Source organism: Malaclemys terrapin, chromosome 10 (genome assembly GCF_027887155.1).
Source record: "Malaclemys terrapin pileata isolate rMalTer1 chromosome 10, rMalTer1.hap1, whole genome shotgun sequence".
Lineage (NCBI taxonomy): Eukaryota > Metazoa > Chordata > Testudines > Emydidae > Malaclemys > Malaclemys terrapin.
In genome coordinates, this window is record NC_071514.1 from 45,121,789 (window position 1) to 45,141,584 (window position 19,796).

The 19,796-nt window shown below is 51.0% G+C and overlaps 1 protein-coding gene across 1 annotated transcript in view; it reads right to left on the reverse strand.

Annotated features, from left to right (window-relative positions):
- The window catches only part of HCN4 (hyperpolarization activated cyclic nucleotide gated potassium channel 4), a 195,715-nt gene that overhangs the window by 24,168 nt on the left and 151,751 nt on the right, over positions 1 to 19,796 (reverse strand). Inside the window, exons 5-7 of the mRNA XM_054041076.1 lie at positions 14,041 to 14,187; positions 12,197 to 12,437; positions 9,710 to 9,874 (exon numbers count right to left, since the gene is read on the reverse strand). Coding sequence (XP_053897051.1) covers positions 9,710 to 9,874; positions 12,197 to 12,437; positions 14,041 to 14,187 — 553 coding nt within the window. The remainder of the gene's footprint in view (positions 1 to 9,709; positions 9,875 to 12,196; positions 12,438 to 14,040; positions 14,188 to 19,796) is intronic.

Here is a 19,796-nt window from a genome sequence, read left to right on the forward strand (position 1 = left end):
AGTTTTCTGTTCCCTGAGTGACCAGAGCAGGGGCTGCACTAGAGTAATCAGGAACCTTGTAGAACCAGTTAAGGCAGGCAGGCTAATTAGGACACCTGGAGCCAATTAAGAAGAAGCTTCTAGAATCAATTAAGGCAGGCTAATCAGGGCACCTGGGTTTTAAAAAGGAGCTCACTTCAGTTTGTGGTGGGAGTGTGAGGAGCTGGGAGCAAGAAGCACAAGGAGCTGAGAGTATGCTGCTGGAGGACTGAGGAGCACAAGCATTATCAGACATCAGGAGAAAGGTCCTGTGGTGAAAATAAAGAAGGTGTTTGGAGGGAACCATGGGGAAGTAGCCCAGGGAGTTGTAGCTGTCATGCAGCTGTTACAGGAGGCACTATAGACAGCTGCAGTCCACAGGGCCCTGGGCTGGAACCCGGAGTAGAGGGCGGGCCTGGGTTCCCCCCAAACCTCCCAATTGACCTGGACTGTGGGTTCTCCCAGAGGGGAAGGTCTCTGGGCTGTTCCCCAACCCACATGGTGAATCTCTGAGGCAAGAAAATCCGCCAATAAGCGCAGGACCCACCAAGATAGAGGAGGAACTTTGTCACACTGGTGTCAGGAGTGGGATCTCGGTATGCACAGCGCGGCGGAAGAAGGAGGGTGATTTAAACAAAAAACAAAAAAAAAGGGAGAGGGTTTATTTTTTTTCAGCACAGTGGATGACGTAGTGCAGGCACTGATACAAACTATGGCGGCCCAGCAGGAGGCTACCCGTGTCCAGGCAGCCGCCCAACAGGAGGAAGTGTGGCTGCAGCAAGAGACTAGTCGCCTGCTGATGGACCAGGCTGCTCAAGACCAAGCTATGTTGCGGGAACTGGTAAACTAGGTAAAGTCCCTTATAGAGCTGAATCGTGGCCATGATGGGATGCGGCTCATACGGGCCAGCCATTGGCTGCAGAAAATGACACGGGAGGATGATGTAGAGGCATACCTTCTGGCCTTTGAGAGGAGAGCCCTACGGGAGGCCTGGCCTCGAGATCAGTGGTCTGGCATCCTTGCCCCATTCCTGTGTGGGGAGGCCCAGAAGGCCTACCATGATCTGCTTGAAGAGGCTGTGGCAGACTACCCCCAGCTGAAAGCAGAGATCCTGGCCAGATCTGGGGTAACAACAGCAGTGCGGGCCCAGCAGTATCATGGTTGGAGATACCAGGAAGACAAAACTCCGCTGTCCCAATTGTATGACCTCATCCATCTCGCACAGAAGTGGTTGCAAACAGAGTCCTGGAGTCCGGAAGAGATACTAGCAGTTCTGGTCATCGACCGATACATGAGGGGACTACCACCAGACCTTCATGCCTGGGTAAGCCAGAACGAACCCTCCACCTATGATGAGGTTGTCGCCCTGGTAGAGAGGCGAAGGACAGCGAGGGAGCTGACCCGACCAGTTAAGGAAGAGGCACCCCGGGTTAAACTAGCAGCACCAAGCCCTAAAGTTTGGGTGACTGGGCCACCAGGAGGGCCCAGGTAGAAAAAGAGAGAGGCTGAAGGCCCATTAGAGGCCACAAAGAGTCAGAGCACTGAGGGAGAAGAGGATTGATATTAGACTGCCCAAACAAGAGACCGGGGAACACCTAGGGCTCCATACAGATGTTATGCCTGCGGGGAGTGAGGACACATAGCTGCACAGTGTCCCAGTGCTGAGGAGCCTATGCAGTGTAACCTGGGGAACTGGGCAGATCCATGCTCCCTAATCCACCTTGTGGGGGTCTCACTAACCCCACATATGTATACCAGACCAGCGAAACTAAATGGGGTAGGGACCATGGCACTGGTTGATTTGGGGAGTGCTATTACGCTTATCTCAGGGAAGCTTGTGAAGCGTAATCAGCTGCTGCAAGCTAAACGTACGGGGATAACATGTGTCCATGGGACAGTTAGTTACTACCCCACCATCCCAGTAAAAATCGAGATCCAAGGGAACACTACTGAGGTAGCAGCAAGTGTAGTCCCTAAACTCCCATACCCAGTGCTCATAGGGAGGGACTTCCCAGGGTTTGGAAACTTACTCCCAGTAGGGGGACTGGAGAAAGATGGGGACCCTAAAATTGATGAGGCATCCACAGCAGACTGTCAACCCCCAATTTTCTCTGAAATATCCCCAGATTTGTTCTCCACTCCCAGACAGGGTAGAAAGACAAAGGGAAAGAAGGGCAGCTAAGGCCTTGAGAACCCGAATACTGACCCAAAGCCAGAGGGTCGCTCTTGTAGGTAGGCGGACCCGCGCAGCTGAAAAGGAGGCTACGCAAAAGGGAGAAGCACCTGAGTCTGACCCCCACCCTAATGCTTCTGAACCAGTAGAGGCAACAGAGACTGGGCCCCTAGATCTTGGGCAGATTAGCCCCGGGAGAGGAAATTTTGGACGGGACCAGGCAGAAGACCCAAGGTATGACAACATTAGGAAGGAGGTGACTGAAATAGATGGGGTCCCCGTGGAAGGAAAAACCCAGGGACCAGGACCCTACTTCATAAAGAAGAAGGATCTCTTATACCGGGTTGCACCAGTACAGGGGTAGAAGGTACAGCAGATCCTAGTACCTCAAAAACACCAGAATGCTGTATTAAGTCTTGCTCATTGTCATCTTTTTGGGGGGCATTTGGGGGTAGAGAAGACCCTGGGACGAGTCCTACGACGGTTCTTCTGGCCCGGAGTACATGAAGAAGTGCGGAGGTACTGTGCTTCCTGCCCGGAGTGTCAGCTGCACAGTCCCCGTCCCCACTTGAGGGCACCCTTAGTACCCCTTCCCATCATAGAGGTCCCCTTCGAGTGAATAGCCATGGACCTAGTGGGACCCCTGGAGAAGATGGCTCGGGGCCACCAATATATACTTGTTGTTTTGGACTATGCTACTCGCTACCCAGAAGCCGTCCCCCTGCGGAACACGGCCTCTAAAACTATAGCCAAAGAGCTGGTGGGGATCTTTGCCTGAATGGGGCTACCGAAGGAGATATTAACCGACCAAGGAACCCCATTGATGTCGAAGCTAATGAAGGACCTCTGTACGCTGTTCCATATACATACCCTGAGAACTTCGGTCTATCATCCGCAGACTGATGGGTTGGTAGGAAGGTTTAACCGAACCCTCAAGGCTATGATAAGGAAGGTGGTAAGTCAGGATGGGAAGGATTGGGACACCCTACTACCCTACCTTATGTTCGCTATCCGGGAGGTACCACAGGCCTCAATTGGGTTTTCTCCCTTCGAGTTATTATATGGGCGTCACCCCCGTGGCATACTAGATATCGCCAAAGAGATCTGGGAAGAGGGGAGAAATATAATAAAGCATGTAATGCAGATGTGAGACCGGATAGCCTGGGTTACTCCTATTGTACGGGAACATTTGGAGAAGGCACAGGAGGCCCAGTGAACCCATTACAATCGCCAGGCAAAAGTGTGACCATTACAACCAGGGGATCGAGTTATGGTGTTGGTACCCATGGCAGAAAGCAAGCTTCTGGCCCAATGGCAGTGGCCCTATGATGTGGTTGAACCTGTGCGGGAAGTAACCTACAAGGTGCAGCAGCCAGGACGCAGAAAACAAGAACAGATTTATCACGTTAACCTTCTGAAACCCTGGCATGCGCAACGGTCCAAAAAGACCTAACCCAGGAATACAAGCCTTCCAAACAGGTGAGAGTGTCTCCCGATTTAACACCAGACCAGAAGAATGAGGTGTCTGAGATGATCTTCCGGAACCAAGATGTGTTCTTGACAAAACCGGGTCTAACAACCAAGACATATCATCACATCGTCACAAACCCGGGGGCCAGAGTAACAATGAGGCCCTATCAGGTGCCAGCGGCAAAAAGGGAGGAAATAAAAGCAGAAGTAAAAAAAATGCTGGAGTTGGGGATCATTGAAGAATCCCACAGTCAGTGGTCCAGCCCAATCGTGCTGGTGCCCAAACCTGATGGCACCACAAGATTTTGCAACGACTTCCGGCGACTAAACGAAGTATCCCAGTTCGACGCGTACCCCATACCGTGCATAGATGAGCTAGTGGACCATCTGGGTAATGCCCGGTACTTGACTACCCTAGACTTAACAAAGGGGTACTGGCAGATTCCCCTTGCAGAAGACGCAAAGGAAAAGACTGCGTTCTCTACACCAGAGGGTCTTTTTCAATATACTGTCCTCCCTTTTGGACTACATGGGGCACCAGCTACCTTCCAGCGCCTCATGGACAAGCTATTAGGCCCGCATAACAGTTATGCTGCTGCCTACTTGGACAATGTGGTCATTCATACCCCAGACTGGGAAACCCACCTGGAGAAGGTGGAAGCAGTCCTCGATACCTTCAGGTGAGCTGGCCTTACAGCAAACCCTGCCAAGTGCGCTGTAGGGTTTACAGAGGCCAAATATCTTGGCTACATTGTGGGAAAAGGTTTGGTAAAACCCCAAGTGAACAAGTTAGAGGCCATCCAAAATTGGCCCCGACCAAGTCGCAAGAAACAAGTCCGGGCGTTCCTAGGTGTGGTGGGGTATTACCGACGATTTATCCCCCACTTTGCCACAAGGGCAAGCCCCCTGACAGACCTAGTGAAAGCCCGTGGACCTGATCTAGTGAGATGGTCTGACGCAGCAGAGGAAGCATTAACAGACCTACGGACTGCCCTCTGTAATAACCCCGTACTGATAGCCCCTGATTTCACCAAGGAGTTTATCCTGCAGACGGATGCATTGGAAGTAGGGTTGGGGTCCGTTCCATCACAGATGGTCGGGGAGGAGGAACACCCAATTCTATACCTCAGTCGGAAACTCCTTCCAAGGGAACGAAAATATGCAGTGGTGGAGAGAATGCCTCGCTGTAAAATGGGCCATGGAAACATTGCGCTACTACCTGCTCGGGCGCAGATTTGTCCTCGTGACCGACCATGCCCCTCTTCAATGGATGCAGCGGAACAAGGAGAAGAACACAAGAGTGACCAGATGGTTCTTATCCCTCCAACCTTTCCAGTTCTGTGTGCAACACAGAGCAGGGAGCCGTCATGGCAACACCGATGGCTTGTCACGTGTGCACTGTCTGGCGTCCCAAGCTGCCCAACCCCTTGGCGTTGAGCAGGGGGGAGCGATATGTGACAGACCCAGACCAGTGTCATACAGGAGTCTGGTAGAGGGCAAATATACTGGTCACTGGATGAGTAGTTTTCTGTTCCCTGAGTGACCAGAGCAGGGGCTGCACTAGAGTAATCAGGAACCTTGTAGAACCAGTTAAGGCAGGCAGGCTAATTAGGACACCTGGAGCCAATTAAGAAGAAGCATCTAGAATCAATTAAGGCAGGCTAATCAGGGCACCTGGGTTTTAAAAGGAGCTCACTTCAGTTTGTGGTGGGAGTGTGAGGAGCTGGGAGCAAGAGGCGCAAGGAGCTGAGAGTGAGAGGGTGTGCTGCTGGAGGACTGAGGAGCACAAGCGTTATCAGACATCAGGAGGAAGGTCCTGTGGTGAGAATAAGGAAGGTGTTTGGAGGAGGCCATGGGGAAGTAGCCCAGGGAGTTGTAGCTGTCATGCAGCTGTTACAGGAGGCACTATAGACAGCTGCAGTCCACAGGGCCCTGGGCTGGAACCCGGAGTAGAGGGCGGGCCCGGGTTCCCCCCAAACCTCCCAATTGACCTGGACTGTGGGTTCTCCCAGAGGGGAAGGTCTCTGGGCTGTTCCCCAACCCACATGGTGAATCTCTGAGGCAAGAAAATCCGCCAATAAGCGCAGGACCCACCAAGATAGAGGAGGAACTTTGTCACACCGCTTTTGTTCAACATCTTCATTAATGATCTGGATGATGGGATGAATTGTACCCTCAGCAAGTTCACAAATGATACTAAATTTGGGGGAGAGGTAGATGCGCTAGAGAGTAGGGATCGGATCCAGAGTAACCTACACAAATTGGAGGATTGGGACAAAAGAAATCTGATGAGGTTCAACAAGGACAAGTGCAGAGTCCTGCTTAGGACAGAAGAATCCCATGCACTGCTACAGGCTGGGGACCAACTGGCTAAGCAGCAGTTCTGTAGAAAAGGACCTGGTGATTACAGTGGACAAGAAGCTGGATATGGGTCAACAGTGTGCCCTTGTTGCCAAGAAGGCTAACGGCATATTGGGCTGCCTTAGTAGGAGCATCTGCAGCAGATCAAAGGACGTGATTATTCCCCTCTATTCGGCACTGGTGAGGCCACAGCTGGAGTACTGCGTCCAGTTTTGGGCCTCCCACTACATAAAGGATGTGGACAAACTGGACAGAGTTCAGCAGAGGGCAACAAACATGATTAGGCAGTTGGGGCACATGACTTATGAGCAGAGGCTGAGGGAACTGGGGTTATTTAGTCTTCAGAAGACAAGAGTGAGGGGGGATTTGATAGCAGCCTTCAACGACCTGAAGGAGGGTTCTAAAAAGGATGGAGCTATGCTGTTCTCAGTGGTGGTAGATGGCAGAACAAGGAGCAATGGTCTCAAGTTGCAGTGTGGGAGGTCTAGGTTGGATATTAGGAAACACTATTTCACTAGGATGGTGGTGAAGTACTGGATTGGGTTACCTAGGGAGGTGCTGGAATCTCCATCCTTAGAGGTTTTTAAGGCCTAGCTTGACAAAGCCCTGGCTGGGATGATTTAGTTGGGGTTGGTCCTGCTTTGAGCAGATGCTTTGGACTAGATGACCTCCTGAGGTCTCTTCCAATCCTTATCTTCTCTGATTCTATGATGGCTGGACATGCCTGATGTGTAGATCACATGACTGAGTCCCCGAATCCCGCCACTGTTTGTGTGGGATGCTCCCATGTGACTTGGGAACCCCCACATCCACTTACACTGGGATTCAGCCCTAAGTATCTTGCAAACACAGTTACTTTCTTCTATTCAGCAGTTTCTCATTTGATCCACCCTCCCTAGCAGCCATCTGGATGACGCCCGCAGGGTGTGGAAACAGTGGCTCTATGTGGTGTTTTACTGAAGCATTGTCATTGTAAATTGGTCTGACTGGCACCATCAGTGCTGCCCCTGCCTCTGTTCTCACTGGGTCTGCTCCCGGCTCCGTGGTTCCACAGAGTCCCATGCCGCCTGCCGGGCTTCACACTGCAAGTAACAGGCTGTCAGTGGTGGGGCCTAAAACAGAAGAGTGGTGGCAAACGTGGGTTCCATGAGGTCAGCTGGAACTGGACCAGAGCATCGCATCAGGGCTACACCAAGCTCCTCCTGCTGCTACTCTATTTCTCCCTCGTTATGTATGTTCCTAATCAAAAGTGTGTAACAACCCCCTCCACCATGGTTCATCAACAGGGATGGAACCCAGGACCTTCAGCCCAGGCCTCTCCCAGTTCAGCTAACAAAGCAGCTCTGCTAGCTAGTAGCAGCAGTGGATTCTTATCCTCTGTGTGGATCTGCTACTAGAAGGAGACATCAGTTAGTATGTTACAGCTCCTTATTAGAGGAGCCACTGCTGTCTACACAGCTAGGAATCATGTGCTGTGGGCTCACATGTACTTTCTCCTCTGCTCTGCTGAGAGAGAGATTTCAGCAATTGTATTGCCTACTCAGAGATGCAGCAGATGGGTGTGGAGCTTGGCACCACAGCACAGCCTGCTCACATGTACATGCATGCACAGGGGAGCTCTGCGTTTGCAAGGCTGAAAAGCAGCATAATTGTCCATCACGGGGAATCTCTTTTCAGAGACTCTGCAGAACTAGAGATAAGAAAGCCCTGCTAGCTCCCATCTAGTCCATCCCCTGGGGACAAGGCAGGACTGCTCCTTACAGCACATTTTCTTGGGCTTTGTTCAAGTGTCCCAAGTGACAAAGCTGCCACAACTTACACTGGGGCCTAATTAGCCAGTGCTTGGCCAAGCTGCACGTATTTAGGCTCTTAACCTTTCCTCCAGAGTCAGTCCCTCCAATTTGCAATATCACTCTGGGAGCAAGATGCCCAGAACTGAATGAATGCCTCATGGTATGGCCAGGCCCAGAGCCCCCTTCCAGCTCCTCCGTGCCCACTCGGAGCATTGCCCAGAACTGCTCAGTGGTTTGAGCATTGGCCTGCTAAACCCAGGGTTGAGAGTTCAATCCTTGACGGGGCCCCCTAGGGGTCTGGAGCAAAATCAGTACTTGGTCCTGCTAGTGAAGGCAGGGGGCTGGACTCAATGACCTTTCAAGGTCCCTTCCAGTTCTAGGAGATGGGATATCTCCATTATTTTTCTTAGGGGGGAGGGATAGCTCAGTGGTTGACCATTAGCCTGCTAAACCCAGGGTTATGAGTTCAATCCTTGAGGGGGCCATTTAGGGAAGTGGGGTAAAAATCTGTCTGGGGATTGGTCCTGCTTTGAGCAGGGGGCTGGACTAGATGACCTCCTGAGGTCCCTTCCAACACTGATATTCTATGATTCTATGCACTAGCCTTTTTGAGTCTAGGAATCAGTGAAAACAAGCACACATTTTTAAAGAGAGGCCTAATTAACAAAGGGCAATGTAGGGGTTACAGCACTGGACTGGGACTCCGGAAGATTCAGTTCCAGTTTTGTCACAGACAACCTGTTTGACCTTGGAGAAAACACTTAATCTCCCTGTGCCCAGCTCCCCAGCAATACACAGGGAATAACCCTTCCTTTCTCTCTCCCTTTGTCTGGTCTATTTAGACTGTCCACTTTTCAGAGCAGACACTCCCTCCTCCTACATGTCTCCCCAGCACAATGGAGCTGCCAACTCAGTTGGGGGAATCTATACAATAACTTGGGGTGCAGCAGCTTTACTTATGTCTCCTTTCGCCTGTTGGGGTTCAGTATTTTGCCATACTCCCAGCTTAGTACACCTACAGAAACCAACCCTGGACCTTGGCTCTGTTCTGTAAATGTTCCCATATCTTTGTTTAATCAGGCATCTAATCATAGCAAATACATTCATAATTGGGCTAATTAGCATATAAGGCTTAACTTTTATGTTCTGCAGATCACTTTGCAATAGCAGGGTCTTTCTTTGGATCAGCAAGAACCCGGTCTCCTGCCCTCCTCAGAACATCTCCTGTCTGCTCTGCTGGTCTTGTTTTCTGCGGCTATAGTCCAAGGCCTAGCACCGGCATGTCCACACCTCACTGTGCCATAGTATATCACAGGGGTCTGGCTCTTCCTAATCCCACCTGGTGATCAGTTTTTGCTGTAAAAATGAATAATGCTAGTTCATGTAATTATACCCTAGCTGGTATCCCTGCAAACGTTGGGCCAGATTTATGCTGAGTACTATCTTATTCTGCACAAAGACTTATTGAAATCCATGGGATTGCTAGCAGAGTAAAGATGTCAGAATCTGGCCCATTTCTCTTAGTAGTAGGAAGTCCCTGGCATTTGCACAACGTCAACTACCAACCAAAATTTGGCTTAAGCCCCATTTCATGGTGGATATTACACTACAGCATATGGAGTACCTGCAAAATCTTGCACAATTGGCAGGAGGTGCGCCACAGAGGCCATTTGGAAATGGAGACAATGGAAACTGAGGTATGTGGGGGGTGAGGTTATCTGCTTGGAAATGGATTTGAAGGAAATGGGGTGGGGAAGGATTTACCCATTGGCAAAAGGGACTGTGGAAGAAGGTAGGGCAGGGTGTGGTTTCCCCCACTTGGAAATAGCCACTGAAAGGAGAAGGGAGCCCATGGACGTGGGTGATGAAGTGTTGCCTCATACTCTCTACTCACCAATTCTATCCAGCCTGTCCAGTGCCACCGTTTCAAAAGCCCTTCTCATCATGGGATACTCTTCCAATACCTCGTTGAAGTTGTCCACCGAGAGGGAGTAGAGGCGGCAGTAGGTGTCAGCTCGCACGCTTGCTGTGCGCCGGCCACGGGTCAACAGGCAGATTTCTGGAATGAAGACACAGTCTGAGAACCCCGGGACTGGGAGAGTGAGGAAATGACATCCCTGCCTCCACATTAACAGTATAAATGTTCCACTATGCAATAACATTTACCAAACAAAATACCAGAGAGCTCAATTGCAGTAACTGCTGTACAATATGGCACTGTGGGGATTCAGCTGATCTAATTAGCCAGCAAGTTCTGTAATCGTGGCTTATCATAGGTATCACTTGTGCATTCAGAATGGAGGAACTGTCTCTCTCACACTTTTCCTGGCCCACTGGGAGTGGAAGGTCACACCATGTCTCACTGAAGCTAACTTCCTACATTTGCAGTTAAGTCTTTGATTTGACCTGTGACCTCAGCATCAGGAGGTTCAGCGATCCCCCATGCTGATGACATGTAGGCAAAAAAACTTACGAGTTATTGGTGGATCTGCTATGATTTTATTAACTGACAGGATAAGCTCACCTAGTGAAACCCCTTTATTACTATCATTAATGTAGTTAAATTTCACATAGCCATTCTTAGGCCAGCAGAGAACACACAAACTTTCAACTTTGTGGCTGCACGACACATTGTGCATGTATGTGTGCACATGTAAGTAATTGGATGATGCCTTTCCCCGGCGCCCCGTCTGGATCTGCCCCACCGTAAGAGGTACTACTGCAGTGTAATAACTGACTGATGCTATAATTTTTAAAATCTATTTTAAAAAAAGAGCTGGCACCTCTGGGAGATGGTTCTAATGAACCCTGCCACCAGAAGGAAAGCCATTCTCCTCTGGCAAAGTAGATGGGTCCAGACAATGTTGCCCTGCCCCTCTAAAAGCAAGGGCGCCACTAGATTCAGTGTAGTGCTCTCTTGTTCCCACTAGCCGCTGGGTATAGTGGGCGCACGAAGATCGACAGGCTTTGTTGATGCCGCAGCTGGTATCCTTCCTTCCTCCCGCCCCCAATCAGGAATCCAGCCAAAGGCATTTCTGGGGGGTGAGTGCAGATTACTCAGAACCCACTGCCCATTCCAAACAGGGCTCAAGGTCAGCAAGTCTCTTCTCTACTTTAGCCCTTCACAAGTCAGCCAGCCACCCTCTGAAGATTTGGAACGTGCACTGCATGTGGGGTCCTGGGGACTGTGCGGGGTGCTCATGTGAGAAGAGTGAGGGGACCCCATGGCCTGTTAGGGGGAGAAAGAGGGTCTCATGGCTGGAAAGGGAGGAGCTACAAAAGCTCAGCTGTTTCATGATCAAACCAACAAGTTTCACTTTGCTATTTCAGATCCATGTGAACCAGAAACTCCAATGGGATTGGAGCCCAGCTAATGGATCACACTGGCCTTGGTTTGCACAGTCATGCAAATATCCTGGAGGGGGATTCTTTAGTGAATTTGGGGCCTGCTGAGGGGGTGGGTAGGAGTTCCTCTGGGGAGGAAGGGTCCCAAGATCTGTTATAGATGGAGGGGAATCCTTTGGTTGTGGAGAGCAGGCCAGGGGCTTAGGAGGTGGGGAAGAAGGGGCCCACTCCGCCCATCCTCTCCAGGTCCACTCAGCCTCGGCAGGTTTAATGTTTGCTCTGGAAGTTTCCCCCATGTGAGGTCCGCTTGGTTTGGGGTTTGGGGTTTCTGTGTGAAAGCTTTGCAGAGCCCTAGGACTGAGAACACTGCAGTCACCAGTCCCACAGCCTGCAGGCAGGCAATGAAATCCCATCCCACTGTTGATCATACTGCTCCCACTCATCTCACTGTTGCCTCATGCCGCACTCCCCTGATGACCTGCGTCAGATTAAAATGGCAATTTCTCTGTCGAGGGACTGTTGTTTTGCCCTGTGTTTGTACAGCACCTAACACCATGCAGCCTGATCCCTGTCCATCACTATGATACAATGCCTGGACAGCAGAAGGGATCAGGCAAAGGTATCTTTATAAGGAAGGGCCTGTGCTTGGCAGATCTGTTAGTGCACTAGGAGCAAGGAGGAAATGACCATTAACAAAGGACATTAACAAAGCTTTCCCCCTCTTTGATGCTGATCTCATTAGTGTTCTTGTATCTGTGGTGCTCCAGTCATGGGTCAGGAACCTGCTGTGCTATGCGCCACCCTAACACTGAACAAAAAGACAGTCCCTGACCCACAGAGGTCACGATTTAAGTGTAAGACAAGAGTCCTCAGGTGGAGACAGACAGACAGACAAGATGACTGAGGCTCCAATTCTGTCTGGTGCTGACCCCCTGTCTATCACAAGCACCAACATGAACCAGACGAGGACTGCCTGGGGAACAGCCATGGGTCTTGTTGTCCAATCAGCACAGTTGGGTGGGTCACTGACTCTCACCTCCAAAGTAGGAGCCATCTGCCAGTTTAGTCTCCTTGTTGCCTTTGGTGAGCACGCTCACCACCCCGTGCTGGATGAAGTACATTTTCTTGCCGATGGTGCCCTCCCGGATGATGTAATCCCCCGGCTGGAACACCTCAAACCGCAGTTTGGTCAGCATGGACGTCACAAAGTTGGGATCGGCATTGGCAAACAGCGGCATGGATGCCACCAGCTTCCGGCAGTTGAAGTTTATGATTTCCTGGAGGGGTGGGGGGAAGAGACAGAGACACGCACAGAGAGAAACGCTTCAGTTAGGGTCAAAACCAAAGATACTATTCTCCCAAAAGATCCATCGTAGGATGGACACAAATCCAGTGCCTGCTGGGACAGCACTCTGGGAGGGCCTGGATGCTCAAATTCAAGACATGCTCGCTCTCTCTCTAACCTGGGGCCTGACAGTCACCTCCCCCACACACCAGTCTTTAAAAAGCAACAGAGGGTCCTGTGGCACCTTTAAGACTAACAGAAGTATTGGGAGCAAAAGCTTCAGGACCCTCTGTTGCTTTTTACAGATTCAGATTAACACGGCTACCCCTCTGATACTTGACACCAGTCTTTGGCAGCCATGCACATCATGGGTGGCACAAGTGACATGCCCCATGAAGCAGCTAGAGGGCTCACTCCTGGAAAAATGCTGTAACTCGCCTTGGCAGCCCTACATCCTGCATTGTCCTTGCCTGCTTCCAAGATGCTAAAAACTGGGCAGATGTGCCCAGCCACTCAGAAAAGGAAATATCATGGGCAAGTGGGGACTTTGTGGGGGGAGAAGGTGGGCAGGATAGGTGCCCACCAGTTAGTGTGGCCCAGGTTGGCTATGACTTAAGAACATAAGAACTGCCATACGGGGTCAGACAAAGGTCCACCAAGCCCAGTATCCTGTCCTCTGACAGTGGCCAATGGCAGGTGCCCCAAAGAGAATGAACAGAACAGGTTATCATCAAGTCATCCATGCCCTGTCACCCAATCCCAGCTTCTGGCAAACAGAGGCTACGGACACCATTCCTGCACTATTCCTGACTTCTTTGATTTGAATATCTCAGATGAAGAAAATACAACGTGATTGTACCTTTGTCATAAAATATACATGTCCTGTATATATTTCAGTGTATCACACCCTCTTAGGATACGACGGTGCTTTTCACTGCACTGTGCTGCTCAGGGTCACATCGATTCAAACTCAGAAAACAAGGTGAAGTGAAATTGAGGCAAGTCATCTACCAAACCCACTTCCAGAAGGAATCTGATTCTTCCTTCTTGTTGCAATTTCCTTTTCGAGGCTCCCTTGTGTTAGTGAGAAAGGTTCTTCTCTCCCCTCCAGCCCACTCCCACCCTGGCATTGGCAGTACGAGCTTTAAATTGTAGGGGGGCTGTCCATGTGCTGGGCAATAAACCAGTGACCTGGTGCGGCTGGCAGGCTGTCTGGGGAAATGCTGTTGCTTTGGCATATGAACTTGTGAATGACTCTGGGTGCCCGATCATTGCAGATGAAGGAGCCATGCTAGAGCCAAAGAGCTAGTCTGGTAATGCAACATCCGTGCACAGTGCATAACAGACATGCATTTGGGGGGTCTCTCCAGCAGCAGAACCACTCAAAGTCACAGGGGTATTCCATCACATGGGCTCTTTTCCCTTTGTGACTTATTTCCTCCTCTTTTCGGGATGGCTAGCAGAGGAGGAAGATAGATACTGGGAAAGCAGTGACTTCCAGTCACTGCCAGTTCTGTAACCTGAATCAGGAAAAGAAGTGAGGAGCCCTGGCCCCACTCAGCCCCCCAATGAACACTCAGGGCACCCCTCGTTACCTCGCGCAGGGGCTCGCTCAGTTCTCCCAGGATGCTCTCCTCGTCAAACATCTTGCCCTGGTAGCGGTGCTCGTAGTAGTCATGGATCCGCTGGCGCATGTCGGCGGGGAGCTTGTGGAAGGACATGTACTGCTCCACTTGTTTGTACTGAGCAGGGAGACAGAGACAAGCAAAGGCAAGATATTACTGGGACACAATGCTGAAGGGCACCTCTGCTGCCTCCAGTCATCTTAGCTGCAGACGCCTGTGCACGTCAGAGCAAATCTCAGATGGTGGCTACACCTGCCTCCTTCACACTGACCTGCGTCTGCTGTGTCTGGCAGAGCCAGGTGATGCAGACACCAATGAGCCAGAGGAGCTCAGAGGCCATTCCCACACTCCCCAGAAATGGCTACCACACATTTTAACCCTTAGCACAGTAAGGGTGACTTCTCCTCAGTCAGTTGCAAAGAGGAACCCGAGACACATGTTCTCGGTGACCCAGGATCCTCTCCCTTCCACCTCACCCACCCAGCTATCTCCCAGCTGCCTGGTGCTCCCCAGCCACCATACCGTCTTTCTGCTGGTTTCCACCTGTCCTCCCTACGTGTGCTCTGTGTGCATCCAGCCCTATCGTCAGCTCCCTGCCGTTACCTTCACCTGGATGGGCCCCCACTAGGAATGAGCATGAAAGGCCCATGCTGGTTACTTGGGAATGACCTTTTGCCCCATTTGGTTAGATCAGCAGTGGCCTCAGACTGAGCAGTTGATGAAAATAATGGGCCAGGGGAGGCATTTGGGGGAGGTTTGCTTGGAGTACTGTTAGGCTGTTGTGCACATCATGTCTAAGGGCAGCCCATCACCTTGTCTATTAATGGCGGAGGAGGTCAGAGCTGACTTGAGACTTTCCACTCCCAGCTCTTCTAGGCTTTGGAATAATGATTTTGAGTTCTGGCAGCCGCCAGCACTCAGGAAAGCAAGGGACTTATAGCCTTGCATTCCACACAGCTCTGCCGAGCCATCACAGTTTGCATTCCTTACTGGTCCAGTAATGGGCAACCACACAACTTGGCCAATACTCTTCAGTCCTGATGTGCAGCACCCACCAATCCCATCTTTATCTCTGCATTGCAGTCCTGCATGCACTCACTCCTGGTTCTGTCAATACAGCTCAGCTCTGACCTGGAGCACCCCTGCTATCTCAGCCCTAGTCCCATCCTGAGAAGAAACTAACAGTTCTGTCTAACTGTGGCAGAGCACAATTACCAATAGGCATCATGACAGCTTCCTACAGAAAACTCAATGCACCTGAGTCCTCCCATGGCAACAGCCCCTGCATTGCCATTCCTTAGCTCCTCACACAGCTCCACCAGTGCACCTCCAGGGTGCCAACTGCTGTGAATTTAGTGCTGGCTTTTGAATTGGAATGAGATCAAACACTGTTTCACTTCTGAATGGCCCATACAGAACTAGAACCCAGATCTCCACAGGCAGAAGGCTAGTGTACTAACTTGGTCCTCTTCACACCTTTGTGGGCATTTATATCTGTCCCAGGCTCACTCTCCATCTCCCTGGTACTCGATATCACAGAATCACTACATTTCTCCACAGGCAAGGTCAGCTAGCCCTTCTCCCTCCCAGGGCAGGCCTGTTTCCTATTACACATGTAACAGAGTTTTGCACAGTTTAAACATTACGGGCTTGGGAAACTATTCCACAATTATGCTGACCAGTATCGTCTCACTATTCCCTTGTACTCCTAGGCTGTTCTCTCTTGTCTTATACTTGGATTGTCAGCAATTTGGAGCAGGGACTGTTTGTTCTGCATTTGCACAATGGGGTCTGGGCCATGACCGGGGCTCCTAGGTGCTAAGGCAGTGGTGAGCTGGAGCCGGTTCGCACCGGTTCGCAAGAACTGGTTGTTAAATTTAGAAGCTGGTGTAGAATCGGTTCCTAAAGGGACGGGCGGCTGAGCAAACTCCGGTCCGCGGGCCACATCCGACCCGCGGGACTGTCCTGCCCGGCCCGCCTCAGTTCACTGCTAGGGAGGCTCCCCCCCCCCACACACAGAGCCCCAGCATGCCATGCTGCCGGCACCAGCGCTCTGGGCAGCTCTGCAGCTCCTGCTGCTTTGAGCGGCATGGTAAGGGGTGGGGCTACGAGCTCCAGCAGCCGCGCAGCAACAGCAGCATAGTAAGGGCCAGGGGGCCGGGCCGGGACTGGGAGGAGGGATTGGATAAGGGTCAGGGAGCAGTTGAAGGGGGCGGAGGTTCTGGGGGGGCGGTCAGGGGACGGGGAGAGGGTTGGTAGGCGTGGGAGTTCCGGGGGTCTGTCGGGGTGGTGGTGGATGGGGTCGGGGCAGTCAGGGGACAGGGAGTGTGGCGAATTGGGTAGGGGGTGGTGTCCTGGGGGGCAGTTAGGGTGGGGGTGGTCAGGGGACAAGGAGCGGGGGGGTTGATGGGTTGCGGGTTCTGAGAGGGGCAGTCGGGGGCAGGATGTGGGTTGGGGTTGGATGGGGGGAGGGGGGAGAAGACAGGCACGTGGGGCTTGTACTCACCGCGCGGATCCCTACCGGATCTTTGGCGGCACTTCGGCGGCTGGGGAGGGGGTCTTCACTCGCTCTGGGTGAAGTAACTGCTGCCGAAATGCCGCCGAAAACCCGGAGCTAGTGAAGACCCGCCCCCCCGCCGCCGAAGTGCCGCCAAGGACCCAGTAGGGAACTGGTTCTTAGGATTTTGGGAGCTCATCACTGTGCTATGGTAATACAAATCAATAATAAATAACAAACAATGTGTATTACAGGGGCATCTACAGACTCCAACCAAGATCAGGGTCCCATTGTGCTAGGCGCTGTACAAAAACTCAGTAAAATATAGTCCCTTCCCCAAAATCTAAACAGTCAAGACAGACAAAGGATCGGAAGGGAAACTAAGCCACAGAGAGATAAAGTGACATGCTCAAGGTCACCCAGCAGGCCAGCAGCAGAGCCAGGAACAGAAGCCAGGTCTCCTGAGACCTAGTCCAGTGTTAGATCCATTAGATCACAACTGAACCAAGCGCACAGCCCGATATTCAGCCTGTTACTCAGCCTGGTTTTCTCTTCCTTACTTTCTTTCCATTCCTCCTAGTTAAGTCACCTTGAACCACTCTGCGTTATCCCATTCCATTTCCTAGGCACCTCTTCGCCAAGCTGTGAATAGTTAGAGGTTCGAATCTTCCCATAGAAGTCAATTACTCCAGCCCCCTGATCAGTTCTGTTTTTTTCTGAACTCCCTCTAGTTTGCCAAAGTCCTTCTAGTTATGAGGTGCCCAGACAGGAATGTGATATTCCAGCCCCTGTGCTGGTGTAAATCAGCATAGCTCCACTGGAATCAAATGACCCAGGAAAGTCTATTACCCTCTTTAAAAAGCAACAGAGGGTCCTGTGGCACCTTTAAGACTAACAGAAGTATTGGAGCATAAGCTTTTGTGGGTGAATGCCCACCTCATCAGACGCAAGTAATGGAAATTTCCAGAGGCAGGTATACCATCAGATCAGGATTAAACAAAGACTGTGAATGGCTATCCAACTACAGAAGCAGTTTCTCCTCCCTTGGTGTTCACACCTCAACTGCTAGCAGAGCACCTCACCCTCCCTGATTGAACTAACCTCGTTATCTCCATACTGATTTATACCTGCCTCTGTAAATTTCCATTACTTGCGTCTGATGAAATGGGCATTCACCCACGAAAGCTTATGCTCCAATACTTCTGTTAGTCTTAAAGGTGCCACAGGACCCTCTGTTGCTTTTTACAGATTCAGACTAACACTGCTACCCCTCTGATACTTGACACCATGCAAGGCACTGCATTTAGCCGTATGGAATGGAAATCTATCAACCTCATGAAGAAACTTGCACAAATACAGACAGATATCATCTTCCTTTCCAAATGCAAACGGATGGACATCATACCAAATGGACTGAAGGTGAAAAATCCATTGCTATCTACATACTGCAAAGACCACAGTGAGAGATTATGCCATACACTATCAAAGAAACTGAGGAACCACCTGATCAGCATCCTATACAGCAAACAGAAAAACATCAAGAAAGAGCTCTCCAACCTGGAGACTTTCATAAATAACCAACCCTCCACACAAATGGACTTTACTAAAATAAGACAGGAGATCGACATTACACACTTCACCTCTCTACAAAGGAAAAAGGACCGTAAGCTGTCTAAAATCCTACCTGCCACATGGGGCCACAACAGGGGTACCCCTAACTCACCCAGCAATATCATCAATTTATCCAGTGTGACAAAGTTCCTCCTCTATCTTGGTGGGTCCTGCGCTTATTGGCCTCAGAGATTCACCATGTGGGTTGGGGAACAGCCCAGAGACCTTCCCCTCTGGAAGAACCCACAGTCCAGGTCAATTGGGAGGTTTGGGGGGAACCCGGGCCCACCCTCTACTCCGGGTTCCAGCCCAGGGCCCTGTGGACTGCAGCTGTCTATAGTGCTTCCTGTAACAGCTGCATGGCAGCTACAACTCCCTGGGCTACTTCCCCATGGCCTTCTCCAAATACCTTCCTTAGTCTCACCACAGGACCTTCTTCCTGATGTCTGATAACGGTTGTGCTCCTCAGTCCTCCAGCAGCACACCCTCTCACTCTCAGCTCCTTGCGCCTCTTGCTCCCAGCTCCTCACACTCCCACCTCAAACTGAAGTGAGCTCCTTTTAAAACCCAGGTGCCCTGATTAGCCTGCCTTAATTGATTCTAGAAGCTTCTTCTTAATTGGCTCCAGGTGTCCTAATTAGCCTGCCTGCCTTAACTGGTTCTACAAGGTTCCTGATTATTCTAGTGCAGCCCTGCTCTGGTCACTCAGGGAACAGAAAACTACTCATCCAGTGACCAGTATATCTGCCTTCTACCAGACTTCTGTACCCCACTGGTCTGGGTCTGTCACATATCCCTCCCCCTGCTCAACGCCAAGGGGTTGGGCAGCTTGGGACGCCAGACAGTGCACAAGTGACAAGCCATCGGCGTTGCCATGACGGCTCCCTGCTCTGTGTTGCACACAGAACTGGAAAGGTTGGAGGGATAAGAACCATCTGGTCACTCTTGTGTTCTTCTCCTTGTTCCGCTGCATCCATTAAAGAGGGGCATGGTCGGTCACGAGGACAAATCTGCGCCCGAGCAGGTAGTAGCGCAATGTTTCCATGGCCCATTTTACAGCGAGGCATTAGAATCATAGAATCATAGAATATCAGGGTTGGAAGGGACCTCAAGAGGTCATCTAGTCCAACCCCCTGCTCAAAGCAGGACCAATTCCCAACTAAATCATCCCAGCCAGGGCTTTGTCAAGCCGGGCCTTAAAAACCTCCAAGGAAGGAGACTCCACCACCTCCCTAGGTAACGCATTCCAGTGCTTCACCATCCTCCTAGTGAAATAGTGTTTCCTAATATCCAACCTGGACCTCCCCCACTGCAACTTGAGACCATTGCTCCTTGTTCTGTCATCTGCCACCACTGAGAACAGCCGAGCTCCATCCTCTTTGGAACCCCCTTTCAGGTTGTTGAAGGCTGCTATCAAATCCCCCCTCATTCTTCTCTTCTGCAGACTAAACAATCCCAGTTCCCTCAGCCTCTCCTCAGAAGTCATGTGCTCCAGACCCCTAATCATTTTTGTTACCCTTCGCTGGACTCTTTCCAATTTTTCCACATCCTTCTTGTAGTGTGGGGCCCAAAACTGGACACAGTATTCCAGATGAGGCCTCACCAATGTCGAATAAAG